Consider the following 21,429-nt stretch of genomic DNA (forward strand, 5'->3'; position numbering starts at 1 on the left):
CTGCTTCATTAGTGAAATACAAAAAAAGGTAGATAAGCAAGTTACGAGCAATTTGATTGTGTAATTAATGCAAATATAGCAAACAGCTTTTCCAGCTAATCACACGATTTCCATTCAACTCGCTAATATTATAATGGCCCAACACGTTAGGCCCAAATGCATTAGCCATAAATCTCAATTTACATATTCAGTTTACATTTCGTTGTTGTTCAAGTTGATATTTGCATATTGCATTAAACAACAAACCGAAGAAAAAACCCCCCGAAATATCAGTAAACTAAATAGTTAAGTTAAACCTGATTTTCATTATACACCGATTTCATAATACACCCAACACAACAAAAGGTCACATTTTTCTTGCACCTTGGAAAAAGTGTGGAAACTGAAGAGTGATGTCGATGGAAAGGGTATTCAATATAGTTTTGTTTCGAGTCGAGAGATGAGATATAGCCGACAGCTTCTTAAGCCTGATGACGCCAGCTCAACAGCTTGACAGGACTTCAATGATGCTTGCCCTAATGAAAAATCGATGAGCTGACAACAAACGTTGCTACTACACACCAACTACCATCTGCCATTTCTCCGGCTCCATTTCCCCAGCCCCAGCCTGGACTTTTGGCTCAGTGGCTTGAGTGCGATTATGGGACACAGCTGCTGCTGCTGTTGCCACCGCAAAATGGCAAAATGGCAAACTGGCAACTGGCAATGGACAATCAACGGGGACAGCCAAGCGGCGCCCAAGGCTCAAGCCCGCACCCAACAAGTGAGAAAGTAACAAGTGTGTGTGCTCGACTTATGAGATACCATCCACGCAAAACTTATTTAGCAATCATTTGGGGGCTATAATTGTTGTTAACAAAAATTGATGTCTATACATTGCTGGTATTTTATGAGACGCATGTTGACTTGCATTAAAATTTGTTTAATATTTATTATTTCAATGATGATCGAAAAGAAGTTAATATGCTAAAACATTTAGTTTTTAATGATACTTTAAATATTATCTTTTTCATTTCGTTTTCTTGGTCATTAGACGCACTTAAGCTTTTCAATTTTGGTATAAAAACAAGTAATTTTTTTTAAAATTGAAATTTTTAGTTGTTGTGAATATTTGGTTGATTAGATTTGCAACTAAAAATTAACATCACAAAAATTGGTGTTTATATATCGTATAGTATTTGACATATAGATGTTTAAACATGCGGACAGACAGAAAGACGGACAGATTACTTGGCTATTATTACTAGTTTTCAATTCTACTGTAATCTAAATACAAACGGATCTGCTTACAGCTCAAAGAAATAATATTGTACATATTGGTGTTTATATTTCCTAAAGTATCTGAGATCTTTCGTGTTTTAACTTGCCGACAGACGGACAGACAGATTACTTGGCTCTATACTTTCGACATATAGCGAACACCTAAGTACAAACTGATATGCGTACAACTCAGAAAAACAATATACCAATAATTGGTAATGATAGTTCTTATAGTCTTTGATATATAGGTGTTTAAACATATGGACAGACAGGAAGACAGATAACATAGTTCTATTCTATCGACAAATAGCGCAAACCCTAAAACCAAAGTGCATCATTGCGGAATAATATCACCAAAATTGGTGTATTTAAGCATGCCGACAGACAGATGACAAAGCTTAATTCTTTGGCTTGTTTAGTTACATTTGAGTTAGTTAGAAATACCCTGCTGACCATTTCCGTTAGTGGTATAAAAAAGCGCTGTTGTGGTAAGGATATTGAACGCACACGGGAGTGAGATGCACATGTGGCATATGCGTCGCCGACTGCAGACTGTCGACTGGCGCCTCTCAATGGGCGTGGCATGTAGTGTATGTGGCGCCCATGGCGTCGTGGGCGTGCGCATGACCGCCACCGGAAACATAGCGTTCAATTAAGCGCAATTTAAGTTCAACTACGCCAAGCATGTTACGTAAGGACAACACGCTGAGCTCACAAGGGAAGTTAGGAGAAGGGAAGTGAAGTGAAGAGAAGTGGGGAAGTGGAAGCCGGCAATTGACACCAACATTTTACCGTTGCCAGGCGATTGATTCATAGCATGTGGAGGCAATCTTATCTATCAATATTTGTATTTTTCTCATTCATTTTTATTTTGCCAGATAAATCGAGTAATATAATCCAAAAGGATTTGCAATCAACGTACATATGCCGCTTACGCTATGCAATGCGGTTGTGATGCCCACGCCCACGCAAACACACACACACACACACACACACACACTCACTTACAGAAACACACCGAGTTCACAAATTACGCATGCTGACGTCATTGTGAATGACTCGCGAAGCTTCCACAAGCCGCAAACCTGCGTCATTCATTCATTGGCGCTGTCGCCCAAAATCCACAACAAGAGCGAAAAGCAAAAAAAAAGAAGAAAAAAAACAGCAAACACGCACACAATTGTCGTAGGTTTGCATTGAGGGTGGAACGAAAGCGCCCTCTGTGTGTGCTGTGCTCTATACGCTTGCCTGCATTTCATTCATAAAAATATGGTCAGAGCGAGACAGCATGCTCAGAAGAGCAGCCAGCCAGAGAGAGCAAGAGTGGGAGTGAGAGTGAGAGCTTGAGAGTGAGGCGTGCGCGCGAAAGCTTTCTGTAGTCCTTTATTGACCTTTGTCAATGCGCAAGCCTCGAGTGTATTTTGCCGGTGGCGCGCATTGAGTGAAAGCTTCCAGCTCGAATTGCGCAGTACACGCAACTCAAAGGGAACGAGAGAATGCGAGAACTAAAAGGAAGCGAGTGAGTGCGTGAGAGTTTGAGATGAGGGAGTTAATGAGAGTGAGTGTTTTAGGGCGCAAGTGAGTGAGTGGGAGCCAGTGGAGTGCTTATTCAGGTAGGTTGCCGTTGCAATGTCAAAGCCAAAATATAGAAATGACCTTTAACCAAGCTCTGAAATTATACAAATAAATAGCACTTGAAGTCTTAAGACTTTGCTGTGATTTGGCCAGAGGGCGCCAGCAATGAAATTCAATTAAGCCATATTGTTGCATTGGTAATCAGCTCATCAAGTGCTCAATTTATGAACTGGCTAAGACGACGGCTTAACAAGACAAGCAGCAGCAGCATCAGCAACAGCAGCTCGCATTTGATTTCAAGGTTGAGTCGAAATGTCAAAATTGCAGATGCGCCGCCAAATGCGAATCAAGTTTGCACCTTGGTTCGAAAACGAGACGAAACGAAACGAGTTCCCAAAGAGAGTTAGAACAAACAGACAGAGACGGACAAACAAACGATCACATATAGAATAAATGTATGTGTATGTACGTACATATGTATGTCGGGTATTATATCGAGTATATGCATGATAATATTAATGACAATAATGATGATGCGCAGGCATCGTGGGGCATTCCAGCAAACCTTTCGATACAGTGACTTGACTGACAAACCCGTATTATAATTTATTGTGTAATGACTGCAATGACTACCACAACAACAAACATGAGCGACAAAATGAAGCAAGAATGCTGAATATGAGACAATAGAAATGAAAGCACCGACTTGCAAATACCCACAAAAACAATTTTTGACTTTAAGAGTTCTATGCAACATACATATAAGTAAATATTGGTATGAAAGAGATTTAAGATTATGTATTTAAAAATACTATTACGCTTTTCTGTGAATTTTTATTAATTTTTTTTTAATTATAAAATTTTTTAATTAATTTACACACTAAAAGTTAATCAAAGTATCCATCAATTAAATTCCATTTCTTTCACTGTCTGTTACACACAAGCTCATACATACGTCGCGCATACCCCGCACCTATTAAGCTGTTTGTACCGTATAACGATGGTTGCGGTTCAATGCAATAAGCAAAGCATGCAAAAACAAATACAAATGCAAACGCAAATGAAATCGACAACGACAACAAATAAGAAGAAAAAGAATAACAGCAACAACAATGATATGTACATAAATGCAAATACAATGTACCGTTGCTTTTCAAAAAGAACAACAAAAACAAGAGAAGCAACGACAGCGGCAGCAGCAACAAGCAGGCGCAGCAGCCGCTGGCGAATATTACTTTCGAATAAAACAAAAACAAATTTTGAAGCAGTCGAAATACAAAAGCAGCAACAACAACTGCGCCTGCAATAACACTTGAAAGCATCGCGCACATTTAAGAGCTTAGAGATTGGAAGCTTTTGTGCTTAAGCTTCAAGCTGCTGTGGCGGCTGTCTGCACTTTCCCAACTGTTCGAGCATGCATATGTGCATGTTTGTGTGTGTGTGTGTGTGTGTGTGCATTGCTGACAATACTAGGGCTAGATCCCCATGTGTTTGTGTGTGTTGGTTTTTTCGGGCCCAGGGCTGGTCCAGTTTTATCTTATGCAAATTCTGTGAGTGTGCGTGTGTGTGTGTGTGTGTGTGTTGGCTGCACACAAGTCACAACCTGTTGTCGTAGTCTGAGAAGAGTGAGGTGGTGATGATGGTGGTGGTGGTGGTGCATGGGAGGGGGGAAAGAGGCCGATTAGTTGCCCATGCGCTGCTCTCGTGGTCCACAAAGCATTCGAACGGCATTAAATGCAGCTCAGTATGCCAGTCAGTCAGTCAGTCAAAGAGTGAGTGAGTATGTGTATGTGTGTATGTGAGTGAGTGAGTGAGTGAGTTCAGCTAGTCGTCAGTCAGCATTCGAGTTGTGCATTCGTATTGGTGGTTCTATGCACTCTACACGTCGTCGTCGTCGTATCTCGAAAAGTGAATGTCCACAGAAAGTCCTTGAAACCTGAAACCGATCTTTCCAGTTTACGAGCTGAGTGCAGTCAGTTGCCATCGCTGCTGCTGCTGCTGTTGCTGCTGCTGCTGCTGCTGCAACTTGCCAGACAACGAACTCAAAACTTGGACTTGCTGCTGCTGTGCAGCCAAGAAGCTGATGCTATTGCTTTTGCTTCTGCTTCTGCGCCTGCTTCTGCTGCCCAGACCATTCCAATCCAATCCAATTCAATTCAATCCAATCGAATTTAATCGAATTCTATTCGTATAGCACATACGACTTTACTATAATCCTTCTGCAGCGAGCACCTGAACAAATTTCAAGTGTTACACAGCGAGAAAAAACTTTGTTTGAATATAAGAATATTTTTTTTAAATGAAAATTTAAGGAAAAGAATTTTTGATATAAAAAAAAGTTGAATTTCATATTAGATTAATTCTTAATTGATGATTTCCTTAATCCATAAAGGATTGTTATATTATAAATTTTACATCCTTATAATAGATTGAATTCAAAAATTTGATTTTAAATATACCAAATTTAAAATGAGTGTACAAAGAAAAGCATTCTTGATATAAAACAAGTTTATTTCGATATATGATTTGATACTTAATAAATGATTTGCTTTAACCTTAATGGATTGTTATATAACAAATTTTACATAATTGCAAAATTCATTTTAAATATACCGAAAAAAATACTAAAATGTACCAAACGTTATAGATGGTATATTGATATACTCATACATTTAAAATATACCATAGAGTACAATATATAAATGGTATATTCATCTACTTCAACATTTAAAATATTCCATATATAAAATAAATATATATATAAAATAAATATATATATATATATAAATATAAATATACCATAGAGTACAAAATATACCAGATTATCAACAACAGATTGAACAAAATTTATATACTACAAAAAAGTTAGAACTTATAACCCTTACTTTTCTTGCAGTGCAACAACTTGTCAAGAATTTGGGTTACTTTTGGGTGCGGTTCGCGTACGCGAATAAAAAGCAGAATGAATGTACAAAACAATATAAGAAGTACTTGAACAATATATAAAGATTACAATGTTGACATGACATACATACATCCTTGCCAAAAGAACCGGATCTTCCCACCCAGAAAAAAATCGGAATAAAACCCAAAAAAAACAAAAATGGTTAAAAACGAAAAAAAAAACCCTAATTATAGATCGATTTACACGCACTGCAAACGGGGGAGCATTGGAGGCGCCAGAGGGGGAGCGGGAGGCGGCAGATACAAACGGCGTCACACGTAGAACCTGACCACAAAAAACGAGTTGCAAATGCCCCCAAGCAAAGGCAAGAGAGCAAAAATCAAATATCAAAATCAACGTAATGCGATTACAAAACAGCCAAAAGCAAAGCGAAACAATTAACCGAACGAGTCTGCAGAGTTTTATTATTTTGCCTTTATTTTGTTGTTGTTGCTTTTTTTGTTTTGTGTATATTGTATCTATAGAAAATGTTGTATCTGTATCTGAAACTGTAGCTTTAGCTGTTTCTGTGTATCTGTGTGTGTGTTCGTTTAACGAGCGTTACAGATAAATCAAAGCGCCAACGTTTTATTTTGTATCTGTTTTTTTTTTCCTTTTGTATCTCTCTTTATTTTTGACCAAAAACCGAAAGCTGGGGCGCAGTCCGCAGCTCACCAGCCACCTGCATTGGATTGACATTGAAGTTGTTTGTTTATTGGACTTTATTGTTGTTGTTGCTATGGCTCTTGTTTTCCTTTTTTTATACATTTTTTTTTTCTTCAATTTTTTATATTTTATAAGACCAAACCTACAAGTGTCTTGACTGCCTTTCATTTCTTGCAATTGCCGTTTCAATTTACGCTCGCTTGACGTCAAGTCAACTCAACTGCATAGCTCAATATGCAGGCAAATTTAATCAGCTTATTCCATAAGTAAATGCGCAGAGTTCAATTAATTTAATACACCACTTCAGATAGCTGAAATCTGAAATCTGGAAATCTCAAAACTGAAAACTGAAATCTATTAAACACTCAAGCGTAATGCAATTGTAGATCAAGGGAAACGAATTCAGATTATTAAAATTAGTTAGCTGCCTTATATTAAGTAATTATGAATGTAAGTACGAGTATATTAAGTTGTTAGATTTGTTTTTGCTGCTTGAACTCATTTAAGTAGTTCATACATCATATTTATGGCCCAACAAAAGTTCAGCTTAGCTGAGAGAGTTAGCTTTACTCTCACTTTCAGAGCTATAATTTAGATCTATGCGAGGGTATTGTACTTTTCAGTTTTTATCGAGAAAGTATAATCTATATCACGATGGTGCATACAATCATAACTACAATCTTTTTGCTTCCAGAAAATTTGGTTGCAATCAGATAAACATTGAGAAAGCTATTCAAGAAATCATTTTATATGATTTAATTGCTTTGGTTGTACAATCTGGTTTATTTTGTACTTTATGGTATATTTTAAATGTAGAAGCTATTCAAGAAATAATTGTATATGGTTTAATTGCTTTGGTTGTACAATCTGGTATATTTTGTAATCTATGGTATATTTGTAGTGATGGAGTATATCATTTAGTATTTTATTCGGTATATTAATTTGGTATATTTTATGATTTGCGGTATTCTTATTGGCTTTATTGACAATGCGTAGCGGCTATCTCACTCTACTTTAGCTTTCTTACTTACTTAAGTTAAAACCAAAGCTGTTGAAAGTCAAGGGAAGTGACAGTCAAACTTATCTTCATCGTTGTCCGCACCGACTAAACAAATTGAAGTCAAATTCTTAACTAAAAGTCGCGTTTATCTTTAATTGAAACCAAAGCTCCACTCTCACTCTTTAGATATTTCGATTAATTCCACAATTAACGACAGGATCATTGATTTTACTTTCAATATACATAAAGTGGAGCTTTTATTTGCATTGAGGTCGTCCACTAAAGAGCTGTTATAATTTGGGGTAAAGAGTTGGTTCTCATGGTTTAGGTATTTACCTTTCGAAAAGAAATAACGTTATAAAAACCAATTAGAAGCCTGAAATGCCAACTTGCAAGGCACTTTACTCGTAAATACCCGTAATAAAGTAAACCTTAATTACTTGACGCTGCTTTGGCAAACAAAACAAAACAAAAAGCATAGAAAGAAGAAAAAATAAACACACTTAAAAGCAGGCGAACGTTGAACGTTGCTAGTAAGGAAAATACTCTTTTTGGTTGAAGATTGGGAATACTTGAAATATACCAAATGCGAGTTATGGTATAACAACTGCAAAGGTTTATCTGAAAATCTATATTTTGTTTACATTTCGTCCGAGTTCAGCAACTACGAGAATATTTGTATCAAAATTAAAATTTATGGCTTGATTTGTTCTCTTGATTAAAACTTAATGTTCGTAATTATAAAACTCAATTAAGTCAACTAAACAAAAATCTTGCTACTATTGGGAAAAACCCAATATTCATCTTTTAATTACACAGATAATCTCGTTATTTGTTAATGAAATCTTCCAGATATTGAAACCCATCTTTACCGCTTCATAGTTTACAGGGTATTGAAGATTGGTATGAGGTCTCCTAAAGGCGCATACCAAAGCAGCAAAGCGAACCACTTGAGCTGCCGTGTTGTTTTCGTTGTTGTTGTCTTTGTTGTTGTTGTGCGGTGTGTTGTAACCCTTCAAAATAACTCTATAAAACTTTGTGTGTAAATATGGCGTGTTTGGTGTTTTTGCGCATTAAGCCGAAAGAAAAAGCCGCCAAATGCCGCAAGGCAACGCAAAAATAAATAGATATAAACAATAAATTAATAATAACACACACACACATACATACTGAAGATATATATTACTAAATAAGAGTGTATAAAATTACGAGGGAATTGTTGATCAGACGCTGTCAAGTGCCAACAACAAATACTTGCGATACTCGACAGTTATTGCAGTATAAGTGTAATTATAAGTATCTCTCTGCGAGTTTACCAGTGTGTGTGTGTGTGCGGGGTGTGTAGAACGACCTTGCCAAAGGCAGTCTTCCGAACTCTTTCAGCGCTTCCAATGGCAACAGCAACAGCAAAAGCAGTCGCAATAAAAGAATTAGCGGCGCTTAATGCGCAAGCGTAACAGAAAAATCGCCAACAAATTAAAAACAACAAGTAAGAAAGCTATTATCGAGTGTGCTCGACTGCGAGATATCCGCTATACATTTTCAATAAAACCATATTCGAAAAATATACCAACTTAATATACCAAAAATATAAAAATATACCAAAGCTATATCGATAAGGTAATACATTCAATATATACCAAATTCATATTCCGAAAAATACTAAAATATACCGGAAGCCAGATTTGGTATATCTATGGAGCACTACCCTGAAAATATACAAGTGCAAAATATACCAGATTGTCAAAGCAGCTACAATCGATTGTGCTCCACAGTAGAACATCCGCAACGCATTTTAAATAAAACCATATTTTAAAAATATACCGAATTAATATATCATAAAAATACTAAAGTATACCGAAGGCTATTTTTGGTATATCTATAGAGTATCACAATCGAAATTTACCATAGAGTGCAAATTACAGTATAAAGTATGCCAGGAAATATACCATATAGTATAAAATATACCATGTTGTCAGCCAAACAAACTTAGACCCAGTTGCAGTGAGCGTTTTTTGTTAGACAGCAGATTAAGAGAAATTAATCCTTCTGCCTGCAGCCTCAAAGTTAAAATACCTTTCTACCCGGGTATAAAAATATAAAACGACTAAAAAATAGAGAAATACATTATTGTTGGTGTTTTTTTTGGTTTTTTTGGTTTTTCAATCGTCACACACACACTTGTACTATGTATGTGTGGTTTTTCAATGGGAGACAACAATAGCGGAACAAGCTAAATGATTTGAAGTAAATGCGCCATTCATAAGTGGATGCCACACATGAATACGAGATACGAGCAAACTCCGAGATACTATATACTATACACTCTCGTACACATGCACACACGAGATACAGATACACTATCTCATAGTACTCGTTCCTCTATGTATTGTATTCACATTCGATGATCAAAACAATGTATTCAACATCCGCATTCTACGTGGCGCTCTAAATAGTTAAACAAAACACAAAAACCAGCAAGCAAGCCAACAAAAAACTAAAAAGACGAACGAAAAAAAAATACAAAAATAATAAACTAAGCAAAAGATTTCTGATTAATAGTTTTGTTGGGCCAACTTGAAGTTTTATTTCAATGTTAATTGAAGACTCGTTCGCTGGTCGCAGTCGCAGTCGCAGCACGTGATTTCCCTTCCCTCCAGCGATGACTCAGTTATTATTTAGTTCGAATCGTTTAGTTCTAAATACATACTGGCTTCTAAAAGCGCCAACAACAATTAAAAAACCGCAATGTAATTATAATAAAAAGTCGACATGAAATTGTATTTCAATTGAAAATTGAAAATTGCTTCAGCTGACAGCCTGAAGTTGTATAGTTTTTTTTTTTTGTATCTGTCAGATTGCAAATGTTGTTACGGATCTCTCGAACATCATCACACAGATGTCGCCAACTCATTCAAGTTTAAGTTGAGAATTGAGAATCTCGAGTTAAGTGATAAGTTGTATGTGTTTGTAAACTTCCCCTCACACAAAATCTAGTTTCTGTAGTTTAAGCTTTCAATCTGCGTAATGTGCTTTGCATTTTTAAGGATTAGTATGAAAATGAGAATTGATTTTTTTGCTAAGCTACAAAAGTGTTAAGCTTAAGCTTAAAATCAACTTTCACTATAAATTCAATTAACAATCGGAAGCTTTATATTATAAAAGCTTTCTTCGTGGTTAAGCAGAAGGATAATCCTTTAAGCAGCTTCTCAAGTTCATTTCCAGTAAGTTTTAATGAACTTTTGCTTGCAAAGCTCACATGCGTAAATCAAATCGCATCGTGTGTTTGTTTTTTTGCGAATGTGCGACACTTGCGTAAATAAAAGCTTTCAATTGACATTGAATATTGAGTGTCTGTTATCTCCGTCACAGAAAGTGAAACTTTCCACGTTAAATGTCAAGATATCACTGCAAATATGATAACAATCATCATCGCTGAATACCAGTTTAATTAAGAAATACACAAATTATGAATATTAATATGAAAATGCAAATTTCATTTGACATTATAATTGTACAACTCTTAAAGTGCAACAGTTAGAATCTCAGCTTGTTCTTCTCCTGCATACTTATTAAATCTTCAATCTGAAATACAACTGAACTCTAGACCCTATAAGTACAACACACAGATTTTGCGATGAATAATAATGATATAATTTTGTCACATTTGCCATGTCATAATTGTTTTCAAATTGGCTTCAATTATATTTAAATATAGTGTTTACGAATTTCGCTCACATCGGCTTATTTATTTTTTTTTGCCGTTTCTGCAAGTCAGACTATCTAAAAATAAACAATAAGCTGGGCACAGCTATTATTATTACTATTATTATTATTATATTATTGTCGACATATTCGATTTAACCTTTTGTTTAATTTGTTATTGTCGTCAGTAGGAAGAGACGCATAACAACGAAAAACTGACAAATTTGATAATTAGCGGAAGTAACTTGTTTTTTTAATTTTTGCCGACAGATATAAACACAGCGAGAGAGAGAGACAGAGAGAGGCCATGAAAGAGAGACGACAAATATGCGACATTTTTTTGGTTGACAATTGATAAAGCGTAGAACTTTATCAAGTTTGTGTCGTCGTGTCGACTATTAGAAGCAATTTGGCAACACTTTTCGCTTTTCGCATCTATTTCCAAGCAGAGAACACGTTTCTTGGAAATTCGGTTAACAAATTACAGCTAAAACATTCCGAGTGCGCTAATTATGTTATCAATTGGAACTTCTTTTAAAACTGCTATTTTGTTGTTTCTTTTTTTGTTGGACAGCAACAGCAATAGCAAGAAGCAGCAGACCAACTGCTGTCTCTGAAGCCCCAGTAGGCCTGATAAGAGCCATTCCATTGATAAGTCGCACAGCCAGTAAAACCACACAAACAATGCCACAAAGATAAAAAAAATAAAAATAAAAGTTAGAAGCAAAGTAAATTGAAAACTATCAGCGTAGTGCAACTGTGAGAAAGGAAACGCCCTTGAAATACAGACTGATAACTTGCCACCAATTTCGAATCTTCAAACGTGACCCGGACTTTGGCTTGAAGGTGCGACTCCAGACAACGTGTCAGCTGGCAATGATACTAGTTTCTAAACGGATACGAGCGACAGTTCAGCTTATGCTTAGGCCTCTTAATTCAGTTTTTAGCTGATTTATGCCGAGCAATATTTATTAATAACAGCTTCAAACAAAGCTTAAAGCTTTTAATGCGCTTGCAAAGTTTTGAAAGCACATATTCAATTTATACAAGTTGCATTATAAAAGTCATAAACAATTTATTTAGTTATAGTGAATTTATTTAGTTTTGTACAATTCAGGCTTAAGCATCCTAATTGAACTTTTAGCTAATTTATATTCAGCTATATTTATTAAAACTTTTATATATATGAGAATATGTATGAACTCAAACAGAGCTTTATCTGCACTTTTATGCGAGTGCCTGTTATTGATCTTCAATTTGAAAAGTTTCTTACTCGTAATATAGATAATATATTATTATATGGATAATCACAATTGAACTTATTCATTTTTATTCAATTCAACTCAGAATTAAGAGTCTTAATTGAACTTTTAGCTCAGCTATACTGATTAAAGCTTTTATATGTATACGAATATGTATGAACCTCAAACAGAGCTTTAAGGCATTAATGCGCTTTACAAGTTCTGCACTTGTTGAAAGCTCCATTATACTAGTGCCTGTTATTGAGCTTCAATTTCAACAGGTTTCTTTATAAAACTCTTCGATAATTACAATTGAATTTATTCAGTTTCGTACTTCACCATTTTGGTTAAACTTTCAAGCACGTCTATTCAGCACTAATGTGCTTGAACCACAACTTCAAGTGCCAAGTAGTATTCACTTCAGTCTCGCTTGCAACTCAAGTTCACCGAGCTCTTATCTCAATGGTATTAAGCTAGCTGCGAAGCAGAGAGTTAAAGCTCTAAAGCGAGTGCCAATAAAGCTCACTAATTCACATGTTTCGCCTGCATTAATCGCAATAATCTAATCCGTTTTTAGTGTCACTTAAAGAGCCAGTGTCATTGAGAGCCAAAGAGATAGATACGAGTGATGCTCGGGGCACTTGTTGTTTGGCTTAAATGTCAGCCTAGCCGGCAGCCGTGGATAAATGTTAAATGTCTTTTAAATACCAATCGAGGCGGCTCTTTTGCGGCTCGTGTTCGAGTATAAGAAGCGCCAGCCAGACAGACACTTCAATTTTGAAAGTTTGTGCATAATTATTAATCGTTTTATAGCCGTTAAGTAAGTATTATATGAAAAACAAGCTACAAAAAGAAACAAAAAACCAAAAACAACAACTAAAAGCAAAACACATTTTAAACAATTTACCAATTTGCTTTTCAAAAAGACGCAAGCAAAAAAAAAAAAAAAAGGTAAAAATAATAAAATAAACGCGGCCTTCTCGCCTCTGCTTTGTGGCAACTTGCAACAGCGGCAACAACTACTTGCAACAACAACTGCAACAGCAGCAACAACAACAACAGCAACAAGACGATTGCAAGTCGAGCTCAGATTAGGCGAAAAAATTTGAAAGGTGCACACACGAATGCATTGCAAGCATTTTAAACAAAGAACTACAACAACGTCTGTCTGTCTGTCCGTCCGTCTGTTTGTCCGTCTGTCTTTTGGCTTGTACACAAACATAGACAAACAACAACAGTAACAACATGGCTGGCAACAACATTGTATACGGCATACCTTGCATACATTTGTAGCTATGCGATTAAATTGATTGTTCAAGTTAGTATTTACATCCTTATAGTGGACAAAACAAACCCATCGACAGCTTTATGGGAGAACTGAAAAGTCTTAATAGAAAAGTTTTCTTTATCTTCTTGCAGTTGTCAAACACAGCAAGGAATTTATTGAGTTTTTATTCTTTGCTATTGGCTTTTTGCATTTTTTATATCTCTGCATCCATTGACATTAAAATTGTATTATTTTCTATATTTTCAAGACCCATTTCAATGGTAATCATAACTAAATTGCACACTTTACGGAGATACACAACAGCAGACAGTCGTCCACTCGAATTATCTCACCTTTGAGAGGAAATAAGAGCACACACGAGATGCAATCAGCGTAGTTTGAATAAACAACAGAGATAAAGTCAAGTGTTTGTGAAGCATTCAAGCGCATTATATGCTATTGATAAAACACTTCAAAGAACTCAACTAAAAGAGAACCTCAATCAGCAGCTTATAGAAAAGTCTGTTGCATGGATAGCTTATCAAAATTAAAATGGTATTTATTTATTTATATAAAAAATATATGTATATATGAAATACCTTAGCATTCACTCTTATCTAAACGAATGTGAGCGTGTGTTACACCGCAAACATTTCAAGTGCTATCAGAAAGATTTTTGTCGTTGCATTTCTACATTTCTATTTGCTTATTATGATTTGATTATTTTATTTACCTAATATACAAATATTTATGTGCACTTATTTACTCGCCTTATCAGGGCACAAAAATGACTTAATTCGTGGCAACAACAATGTTGCCATCATGTCAACTCGGGTCAAACTGACTCAGACTTGTGTCTCTTGTCTGTCTTTTTCTTTTTCTTTGTCACATTGGTCTGGGGGGCTAATGGCGCTAATTGTGCTCTCATTGTTAGGACCGCACAATGCAAGTCTCTCAAATTACCGAAAGCTTCTAATTAGTTTTTGCTTCAATTTGGTCAAAGGTCAAACTCTGTTGCTATCTTCCATATCAATACTCTACTCCCTCTACTGCTGCTTGTGTTGCCGAGACGGCGAGCGGTGTCGTAGCAGCGAGCTTTAAAGCAAAGCTTTCGCTTTCGTTACTTAACGCAATTACGTTGCATAGTTTTAGGCTTGGGATTTCATTAGGCTTACAATTAGCTGCAGATTATTTTGTAGCATACTTTTGTGCGTGTCGCCTTAAGTCCGCTTTAAATAAATCAGCTTAATAAATCGATGTTTGTCTATTATTAGTTAGAGGTTTGGTTGCCAAGTGGCACATTAATTGCGCTTAAAGATTTATCGTTCTTAATTAAAAGTTGAAAAATAAAATTCGAGAGTATCTGACATTCGCATCAAACTCGCCAAACAACTTCTTGGTACATTGTTTAATTAAAGCTGTGCGTTTGCACCTTTTTTTAAGACAACACACTGCCAACACTTTTTTTGCGACCGTTTGAATAACAAGTGATTGTACATATTTTTGTTTAAACAATAACAAAGACATTTTAACAGCTGCCCTGAAGAGTGTTTGTGTGTGTGTGTGTCTGTGTGTGGCACTTTCTATGTGTTTCGTCTCTGAATATCACACAGTCATTTTTGGCCAATTTAAAAATAAGCAAATATTTTTCAGTTTTGATTAAATATTTATTATATTTTGCACGGTTTTCATTCTTGATAAGCGATACGCAAGCATTCCGTCCGAGCTCAAAACACGTGATAACAAATCATCATTATCATTATCATTAGCATTATCAGAGTCTCCTCTTCAGTTGCTCTGTGCTGAATTCTAAAATTATCTGCATTCAACCCACACGACTGCATTATGGACATTACTTTTCGACGATAAGTTATTGGGCCATGTTAGCATACAATTTTTACGACGCAAATTATACAAGAGAAGTGAGCAAAATTTACGACCGTCAAATAATCATACATCCCTTTTTTATACATATTTGTGCAGGGTATACTCTCGTATAATTTGGCCCGAAAGTAATTAACGGAGCGGAAAAAGCTGGTGACAAAAACAAAACATGGCTGAATAAAAATATAAAGTCACACATCTGCGCGATCGGCACAAAATCATGAAAAGCAATCAACGCTGATGTCATGAACTCGACTTATAAAATACCGGAACATGAAACATTTTATAAACCACTAATATAATATAATAAATATATGCACATATTTATATTTAAAGTCCGTCTGAGATATACTACAACAAAAAGCTCAATTGTAGGATATTTAAAAATATTCCATTTGTAATGATTTTTGTCGTCAGTTTACATATGATTACAAATTATGTATTACAGATAAAAAAACAAGTAAAAAAGCTGTAGTTGAGTGTACTCGACAGCTGCCCATTTTCAATAAAACCAAATTTTAAAAATATACCGCAAAATACTAAAATATACTGAAGGCTATATTTGGTATATCAGTATTGTACTGCTATCAAAATATACATTAGACTATAAAACATACCAGATTGTCAGCCAAGACAACTAAGACCTAAGATTGCAATTTTTATCTGATCGCAACCAAATTTTTAGGATTTATAAATGCTAGAGTTATTTACAGGGGCGGAAGTGAGTGTGTCAAAAATTTGCTAGAATAACAAGAAAAAAAGTGTGCTTGACTATGAGACACCTGCTACTCATTTTGGAAAAAAATCAAAACAGTGCGATATTCATTTTAAAATATACCGAATTAACATACCGAAAAATACTAAAAATATACCAACAACTATATATATACTATATATTGATACAGAACTACATTCAAAATATACCGTGAAAATCAAAACAGTGCGATATTCATTTTAAAATATACCGAATTAATATACCAAAATACTAAAAAAATACCAAAAACTATATTTGTTAAAATGATACGGTACTGCATTCAAAATATACCATAGCCAAAACAACTAAGTGTGGGCGTAGGAAAAATTTAAAAACTATAAAATCTCACTGATTTAATCATATATAGTATTTCGTGAAACTATTTTTTTAGTTACCTATTCAATCTCTATGAGAAAGAGAATTGCAATAAATAAATGGACAAGTGTTGTGACGCTCCATTTAAGACAGCTGGGAGGAGGCTTATTAAAGATTTGGAATTGTTTGTAATAAGTTACGGTAATTTTGAAAGTCAAAGTAATTAGCTGAGTGTATGCAAATACTTGTATGTATAACGCAGTAAATACGTTTATAATATCGATTGGAGTCGCTTGCTTGACGCAAGACGCTTCGTTTTACAAAACAAATACAAATGTTTACAGTGCCTACCAGCGTCAGTCGGACGGACGAGCAACAGCAATTGTATTTAGCAATTTGTTTAATTTTGTATATTTATACTTTCCTCATTGTTTCGATGCGACGCCTTATGACGTGACGGATTGGAAGATAACGGGGCAGAGTAATAATAAGTGAAAGATTTCTATTCATTAGATCGTGGTAAAATCCCCGTCGATCGACGAATTCAAGAATAGCGCACACTTTAAGAGTTAATGCCAAGTATGATTTGGTATTTTGTATTATTTTTCATTATTTTGTATTTTTGGTTTTATGATGACAAGTGCCGTGCCTATCTTATCTACATGTCAGCGATTTCCGTTGCCCAGCAGAAGCAGCAACAGCAATAGCTTGTTGTTTTTTTTGCCACGTGTTCCGACTACCTCGACCCACTGTGCCCCCTTGCAGTGTCGTAAAATGAGATGAAGTGATTCACAAAGAGTAACAATAATAATATTAATACATGAATATGAATAACTGGTGTAGTTAGCCATTGAAAATGTGTGCTAAGATTGTTTGTAAAGCGCCTTTTTGAAGGTCAAGACTCTGATGTTTTTCTCTCTCTCTTTCAGCAAAGTCTTTTCTTCAGCCTAATAGTCTAGCAGTTGTTCAAACGTTGGGCCCCAAGTTTTATCATATTGACATCTGTCAGCCGCATTTGTGTAAAGTTGTCATTAAAAATTTCGCTTTCTAAAACGAACCCCAACCACAGCCAACAGCACGCAATCAATTTGCATTCGATTCGTTTCGGATTCTATTTTGTTTTTATTTTGATTTCTTGGGTGATTTTTTTGTGTGTTGTTGTTTTGTGTTTCTAACGCGGCATTTATCAAAATATGTAGCCATGTCACCAATCAATACCAGTTTCCCTTTTCGCATACATTTAGAACTAGTTTCGTTAGTCTTAGTCTTAGTTATTGGCCATTTGAGATAGCCAGCCAGCTAGCCAGCACTGATGAACTGACGCACATGCTAATCGAAGCAATTTTGAATAAGGTTGATATACTCAATGGCCAATCAAGGGCATTATTATAATGAGTTGGAAAACTATTGTATATATATTTCACTTGATATAGAAGACAGCCAAGAATATAGCTGTCAATTTTATAAAAACGAACTTTTTACTATTTCAATTTAATCAGTACAATCTAAATTACCACATAATGTAATGATCATCTCAGATCTACATTCACATGAATATGAAAGTAGTAATTAGTGTAGAGGGGAAATCCCATTTATATTGTGCATTTCAGATTTGCATCGTATGTTGTAGTCGAGCATACTCGACTGCTCATTTCTTGCTCTTGGGCAGACACAATTTTTCCACAACGATGTCTGCTTAAAATAACATCCATATGATTTGCATAAATAAAATATACTAGATTTTCTATTGCCTATTATGAGGTTCGTTTTCGTTTTCGATTTCGTTGTAGTCTTGGATTTTATTTAGATTTTATTTAATGTTAGTCTTCTTTTTTGTTTTGAACAACAGGCAGGCAGCCAGACAGGCAAAAAGTGATTCCAAGGTTTTTCACATTTCCGTAAAATCGATGTATAATAGAAAACAGGCTGACACACGCATATGTGTGTGTTCATACATATGTCGATCAATCTATCAAAATCAAATGAAATCGAATTTGAAACCCGAAACATGTTCAACAAGTCGTATACTTAATGCATGGCAAACAAACATGTGAAGAAGCGAAGCGAAGGTGTCGACGGGGTAAGCTCAGAGTGCAAACAACAACATGCAAAGTGCAGCGATAACACAATGCCCAGCTGCTAACTGATCAAATAAACATGCTTCTACGCTCGTAATACAATGGAAAGAGAACTAATTACACAGCAAGGGGAATACGGGGAATTTCCCGTTTCAACGGTGATAAACCCCACACTGTGTAACTTTCTCAAGTGTGATTGCGTTGCGACTACGCTTTACAGTCGGGACAATAAAATCAAATACGTAAGGTATTTCATTCTGTGATGCAATGTGCATCTTAAAATATATGCGATGACTAATGTCAAATATAACACCACAACAAAAACAACTCTATTTCTGCACAAATTTCATTCCCTAGTTTTCTGGTTTCCTCCCCCCATTTGTCACTCTCTCTCTTGCTCTCACTTTTACAGTGCCTTATCATATAACTGCTTTTTGCGCCATTAATTAGAACCGCTTCCTTAGGTGGCGTTGAGTGTGCTGATTAGAAAGAACTTCTCGAATCTTTATTGATATGAGTGTGTGTGTTTGTGTGTGTGTGAATGAATGTGTGCCACAGAAACTAACTAAGACAAATGGAAAGTTTCGAAAGATTACCCAGAAATTGCGATAGAATAATAGTTGCGAGAAGTGTTGTCTCTATTGGAAACGAGACTTATTATTATTGCAACATCTTGGAAAACAATCAAATTGTTGCATTTCAACTGAGTCATGAAGTGAACTAAAAATGTATTGCAAACTTATCTTGAACTTGTACTCGTTGATTGCATATAATATTGTATACAGAAAATACTCACAACTTCGCACGCTTTTCGGGTAATTTTAGTTGGAGTCAAATATCCCAGTTCAAAATATCCCAGATCAGACAATAAATTGTATACAGAAAATACTCAACTTCGCACGCTTTTCGGGCAATTTTAGTTGGAGTCAAATATCCCAGATCAGACAATAAATTGTATACCGAAAATACTAACAATTTCCCACGCTTTTCGGGCAATTTTAGTTGCAGTGAAATATCCCAGTTCAGACAATTAATCAGATAGGGGAAATACTTGCATGAGCAAATGTGTCATCAATTATTTTAAGCAATTCTACTTATCATGATCAACATTTATATCCATTAGCTTAACTTATTATTGGCTTGGCGAAACTCACCTGCATTATGGGATAGGCGACACGTCCTTTGCCGAAACGTTCTATAATGGTCAGCTTGCTGGCACTGGCGATAACACCCGCAATGTTCGATGAGGAGAGCACGGGTTTCAGCGGCTGTACGATGGGCACAAAATCACGATTACGTTCAGCAAATGTGCGATCGAACGAATTGCGACGATCGCTCTGCGAACGTCTATAAGGCACATGATTGCTGCCGTTGCCACTGTTGTTGCTGTTGTTGTTGCTGTTGCCAGCTGTCGATTTGTTTGCATACTGTGAAGCACCCATGTAGGATTTGGATTTGCGGTATTGTTTGCCCGTATACACAACGGACGTTTCCAGCTGCAATTGATCGCTGCCAATGCTGCTATAGCTACTGCTGCTCATATCCGAACTGGCGCTGCTCGGCAGGGCCGATGAGGGCAACAGAGAGGACAACATGGCTGGCTTCGAGCACTTGGCGCAGGGCACAGCTAAAGCGGCGGTCAACAAATCGGCGGGATTTACTTTAGTAACGGCATTCTCAGTATTGTTTGTGTTTGTGTTTGTAGTTGCGGTTGCTGTTGTTGTTGTTGCTATTACTGTTGCTGCCGTTTTATTGGAGCTTTTGCTGTTGGAGCTTTTGTTGACAGCATCTTGTGTGGATGTTTGACGTTGCAGCGAATGTTGATTGCTGTTGTTATTGTTGTTGTTGCTATTACTGCGTGTTAATGGCTGTATGAAGAGCTGTTGTCTTTGGGGTCGTGCCTTTTTGCTGGAACGTTGATGCTGCTGTTGTTGTTGTTGCTGCTGCTGTGTTTGCTGTTGCTGTGATTTATTCTTTGGACGCGCTGCGTTATTATTATTTTTGTTGCCTGCATTTTTGGTCTTTTCTGTAGTTTTCATTTGATTGTTGTTGCTCTTGTTAGTTTGCAGCACCTGTTGCTGCTGCTGTGGTTGTTGTTGTGGTTGTTGTTGTTGCTGTTGCTGTGTCTGCGTCGCCGGTTTGTCCTTGTCCGCCTTCGCTTGCTTGCCATTGGATTTGTTTACCATTTTCACAACGGTAACGTCGTCGTTGTCTTCGTTGCTGTTAATTAACTTACTGCGTTCTTTCGATTGGCCCGATTATGTTTTTGTTAATTTGTTTTAAACCGTTTTTGTATTTTGTTTTTTTTATTTGTCTTGTTTATTTAGTAATTAGAGTTGTTTTTTATGCTCTTTATTTCAAACTTCTCTGCGCTTGAAAAAGTGCTTCTGTGCTTGTTCTATGCGCAATTGGCTTTGTGGCCTCTGCTTCGCTTAACTACGCTGCTTATTTTGCTGCTGCCTATCGGCGTGCACACACACACACATATACGCACACGAAACGAACACACGAAACTCTCTCGTTCGAGCACTCAACGATACACACGGCACAATAGATTGGAGAGAGGTGTGAGCGAGTGAGAGCGCAACTTTGCCTGGCGCTTTAATATTTTTCGTTACGTTTCTTGCTCGCGTTTTGTTGTTGTTGTTGCACTTGTAGTTGTTGCCAAAGCTTTCTGTTTAGTTATTGCCACGTTTGTTGTTGTGCGTTATTTTGTTATATTTCTTTTTGTTTTGGGGTT

General features: G+C 36.2%; 1 protein-coding gene across 1 annotated transcript in view; it reads right to left on the reverse strand.

The window, feature by feature from the left end:
* The window catches only part of LOC133844027 (uncharacterized), a 67,200-nt gene extending 45,913 nt beyond the window's left edge, over positions 1–21,287 (reverse strand). Inside the window, exon 1 of the mRNA XM_062277836.1 lies at positions 19,844–21,287. Coding sequence (XP_062133820.1) covers positions 19,844–20,875 — 1,032 coding nt within the window. The 5' untranslated portion in view covers positions 20,876–21,287. The remainder of the gene's footprint in view (positions 1–19,843) is intronic.
* Between the last annotated feature and the right edge of the window lie 142 nt (positions 21,288–21,429).

The sequence above is a fragment of the Drosophila sulfurigaster genome, chromosome 3 (assembly GCF_023558435.1).
Source record: "Drosophila sulfurigaster albostrigata strain 15112-1811.04 chromosome 3, ASM2355843v2, whole genome shotgun sequence".
NCBI lineage: Eukaryota > Metazoa > Arthropoda > Insecta > Diptera > Drosophilidae > Drosophila > Drosophila sulfurigaster.